At 34.0% G+C, this 5,000-nt stretch overlaps 1 protein-coding gene across 1 annotated transcript in view; it reads right to left on the bottom strand.

The window, feature by feature from the left end:
• Window positions 1-5,000, bottom strand: part of LOC144977513 (phagosome assembly factor 1-like) — a 33,889-nt gene that overhangs the window by 27,841 nt on the left and 1,048 nt on the right. Inside the window, exons 2-3 of the mRNA XM_078922813.1 lie at window positions 3,260-3,342; window positions 1,765-1,848 (exon numbers count right to left, since the gene is read on the bottom strand). Of these exons, the coding sequence (XP_078778939.1) occupies window positions 1,765-1,848; window positions 3,260-3,342 (167 nt within the window). The remainder of the gene's footprint in view (window positions 1-1,764; window positions 1,849-3,259; window positions 3,343-5,000) is intronic.

Here is a 5,000-nt window from a genome sequence, read left to right on the forward strand (position 1 = left end):
CCTAGATAACTCATCAAACAAGATGTCTGATGTCAACAGGAATCACCCATGATGTCATAGTGAGCAAATTGGGGGTTAATAATCTTGCTCAAGGAAAAAAACTAAAGTGCCTGAAGCGGGGCTCGAACCCTGGTCCTTCCGGGTCACAGTGCAATGCCTTAACCACTCGGCCACTTCGTCCCCCCTAGTGGATATTGCGTTAGATAAATGCTCTTTTTACACATTGGACAAAATATCAGTCTGTGGCAAAGTACTAATGGCAAGATCTAATTGACCTAACTACTCTAATAGGTAGACATGGTAAAATGTGTGGAAAAAAAACCGCCTTTTCTAAGGGGCTACTGCACGGCTATGTGATCTAGTTGTTATGGCACTGGAAGGTCATGGGTTCGAGTCACACTCTGAGCAGCGCATAGTTGACTCCTTGGAAAAGGTTCTTTACTCACATTCTCTCACCGTATTCAGGTGTAAATTGAGTACCTGGCCGTTAACAATAATGTCTCTGCCAGAAACAATAATTGTAATATCACCTAACAGACGTCGTCATGTCTTGTTCTACTTGTTAAATGCTGCTGGGCCCAGTGTAAAGAGCTTTGAGCAATTTGGTGGATATCGCGCTATAAAAATGCTCTAGTTTGCTGTAAATGAGCTCGATTGGCAGCTTGAACTTTCAGATCCAACTTAGGTTATATTGTAAGTTCAAGACAACAATATGGATAAACAAACCATAGGGAGATACACACAATATCTGAAAACAGCACACAAAAAGTTATATGAAAAAAAAAAATCCAGCCTTTTTTTTTTCCCCCACAGTTTAAGAGGGCTTGTGGGTATAAATGGGGTCAGATTGGGTGAAAATTATCAGTTTTTGGAAGTGACTGTATTTGATCAATTTATTCATTCCTTATAATAATAATAATAATAATAATAATAATAATAATAATAATAATAATAATAATAATAATAATAATAATAATAATAATAATAATAATAATAATAATAATAATAATAATAAAGTTTATAATAAATTTATTAAAGTTTATTTGTATAGCGCCCAATCCCGTTTAGTGTAAACATTTATCAAATCTGATATATAGGAAGGAGAAGTTTCATTAATATGATTATAGCACACTGCAGCAATTTTATATGTAATTAATTATCCCTTATGTCATTTCAACCCATATTTTTGCTTGACTGAATCAGTTGAAACAGTAAAAAACTGTAATTCAAAACCCCTACCCAATAACGTTTTATTGGGACCAAAATCTGATAAATATTGCGTTTTTCTCAAAACTGTTATCTAATACTAATCACCATTAACATTTTTTGGGACTTGACCATTTTCTAAATGTTAATGGTAGATCTTTGAAATTTGGAACTAAAATAGCAGACATGTAACTACAAAAAGCTGGCTACTTTGATTTTGTTTTTATTGAATAATTTGGAGTAAAAAATATTTTTCTTTTTAATATTGTCAAAAAAAGAGAAAATTTTATTCACATTTCGAAAAAAAATAATTTTTTCAGGCCTTTGAGAGTAAATATTTATAAAATTAAGTAGCCAGCTATTTACAACTATGCTTAAACTTTACATTACGACTTTAAAAATCAGAATCAAAGAAGAATTAATAAAAATGGAGTCCCAAAAAAACATTTTGATATGAAATAAAGAATACAGGTAAGGTCATTGGAGGTTATGCAGTGGCATTGAAAAGCCATTCGAAAAAAAAACAATGCAGAAATTCAAGAATCTTAAGCTACTCACCATCAAGCGTTGTGACACGGGATCAAATATAAGCTTGATGCCATCGTGGGAAAGGTTCAATACAAGCTCCGTCTCCAAAGGTTTCTGAAAAGAAAAAGATTAATTAACTCTCTCCTTATCAACCATAGCAAAATCGTCACATTCATTACGATTCAAACAACAATTTTCTCATTCTGTTTTATTTTCTAAATCACATCATTTAAAGAGAATATTTTGTTATAGCTATAATATATTCACACTGTGCTGTAGATTGTGTGTTTTGCTGAAGAATAATATATATAGAATGTGCTTTTTGCTTTTCTGTTTGAATTAATGAATCTATATTTGTTTAGGGTGAGTGTAAAATTTTGGGTAAAATTCTGAAAATGTATGGTAAGGAGAGAGTTAAATAATTGCCAAGCCAGTGCCAGCATGTAGTAAAAGGCAACTAATGGTGTGCAACTTCCACCCCCTTTTTTGAGCAGCCTGGTCCCCCAGGTTAGTGGTTGTCGTGGAATAACACCCCTTCCGTAAAGCTCAAATTGTTACAGAAACATAAACAGACATATCAAATCCTTTTATTTTAGCTTGGGCTGACGAAGAGTTTCTGCAATGACAGAATTTATGAAGGACACCAGACAAAGCCGAAAGGAAAGAAGCTGATATTACAGAGAAGTGATAAGACATGGAACGAACAAGAAAAAAAAGTAAGATAGAGAGGGATGTAAAACTGTTTGTCTGTGGCATATAACTTGACCCAGGATGAAAAAGTAATGATGATGATGATGATGAATATCCATTAAACATGCTCAAAGCGCTTTACCAAAGGTCCCTGACCAACAGCAACATGTAACATATCGAACAAGACATATCACCTGTTAGGCAATATTACAATTTTTTCGGGACAGAGACAACTTTGTTAACGGCCAGGTACTCATTTTACACTGGAGTACGATTAGAGATTGTGTGTAAACCGCCATTTCTGAGGACTCCACTACGTGCCGAGTGAGGCTCAAACCCAGGGCCTTTTGGTCTGAAGTGAGTGTCACACCACAAGACCACAAAGCTGCAGGTCACATTTTAAAGAAAATTTGCCTCGCCATTCAAGGGTTTGTTTGTATTTCAAAAACGATCATAATACGGGTAAAAGCATGAGTAAAATCGTTTTCAATGGTTTAATTTCAATTCTTTATTTTGTTGAATAAAAACAACTTCTTACATTTCAAAAGAGCCAAAGTTCGTATTTCATGACAAAATTTTAACTGTAAATTTGAAACCTAAGAAAATGGATTCTACAGATGTTTTTAAACAAGAACCACCAAAAAATCGATTTTTTTTTTTTTCTCCTGAGTCTCAAAATTTGAGGAGCACAGGACTCCTGAACCGTCTTATTAATCCTCACATAATACCGCTTTGAGACAGTGGTTCACACAAAATAAAACACAGCATTAAACAGAAGGAATTGAGACTGACAATAATTTTATTTTTCAAAAGTGAACTGTTATATATCCCATACCTCTTGGCTGTACCAGACTTGAACTCCCTTGATTAGAGAGTCTTGTCTTTTCAGGATGTTGACAGCTTGATAAAACGGCATGCCTGGTTTGAAAAAAAAAAAATGAAAAAAAAAAGTTAAGAAAATAAATCATAAAAATACTTTGAAAGTAAAATAAAATTAAAGGCTATTAAATCGCATTGAAACAGCCGTTATTGCTTTCAAATGGGACAAACAAAATACAATGGAATATGCATAAAAAGTCAACATTCTTAAATTCAAATTTTACTAAAGCAACAGTTCTAGTTGGTCCAAAATTTTCTGGGGTTTTTTTTCTATTATCTAGGTGTGTTCCATTAATAATGGATAAAATCAACTTTGCTTTAAACTTAAAAGTCAACTAATCTCTCTTGTCCCAGCAGTGACTTTATCAGGCTTTATCGAGATTCATCTAATACACGAATACCACTGATTATCATTAAAAAGTTAGATATATATATCAAAAGCATCACAAAACAAAACCTTTTTCTTTAAAAAAGCACATTGAGGCACTGCTTTAACTCATGCTAATTATGATTTATGACTGATAAACAATTGTCTGAAATCAACCAAATTGGGTCTACCCTGATCATACCAAATATAGCCAGCAGCCAAGGACCTTCGTCTCACCCCCCCCCTTTTTTTTTTGAAACCATCCCTACCCTTAAGAAAGATAAACAGGGTGTCGTGTAAACATGGGAGTAAGCGAATTGTGCAAAATTATTTTAAAACGTTAGATTGGATGTGACAAGTATTGCTGAAAGCAAATTTGAGTTGTTTTGATTTAGAAAAAAAAAAAAAATACACACACATACACACAAGAGTATTCAGGAACTAGATCTTAGTTGCCTTAAGCCGAGCTGAGCGTAATGTGGGCTAATGCATTGAATTTGGAAGTGTTGAGTGTGTTTCGGCACCCCTGTTATAACAACAGAATGGGACAGCGTGGCTCAGCGGTATGGTCTTTGCTTCGTACCCGAAAGGTACCAAGTTCGATTACCCGCCGCGTTGTTTGGCCTTGAGCAAGTCACCCAGCCTTAGCTCACTTTGCGGCGCTGCACTGCGGCTGATGCCTGGGTTATTCCAGTCTTCCCTAGGAACAGACCCTAAAGAAAAATTTCCACTTAGGGATGAATAAAGGGAATTTATTTATTTTATTTATTAGAATAGGCTTTATAAAACGACTGCTACAGCCGGCAAATCTAATTTAAATTAAAGTCAACGAGGGAGAAAAAACGGGAATTTTAAAAAACCCTTGTTAGAATCGAATCCCTGTTATATTTCTATCCAGACCTGTTATATACACGGGTTCAACTGTATATAATCTCCCTTGCTTTGATGGAAACTAAGACAGCTATGATTTGTGGGCCGATTATTGCATTTGAAAACACGACAAGCAAGTAATATAATGGCTCAAAAGCCTTCATTTGTATATTTATAATTCTATAACTATAAGAAATATTTGCAGAAAATATTGATTAAAATAAACATTAACATTAACATTGATTTGAAATGAGGGAAAATATATAAAATAAAGTATAAAGCCACCCCTGTTAGTTAATCAGTAGACAAAAAGTTCCTTCCGGTTTTATATTTTCAACTATGTAAACTACTCATGATTAAATGGACTGCTTTGGGAGTCTATTTATATCTTATATCTATAATATGATCAGATGCATAAAACATTTTTTGGCTGACTTCTTGAACGCAAATAAATTTATCT

This window comes from Berghia stephanieae, chromosome 7 (assembly GCF_034508935.2).
Source record: "Berghia stephanieae isolate SIO BIC M18660-M18661 chromosome 7, UCSD_Bste_1.3, whole genome shotgun sequence".
Classification (NCBI taxonomy): Eukaryota; Metazoa; Mollusca; class Gastropoda; order Nudibranchia; family Aeolidiidae; genus Berghia; species Berghia stephanieae.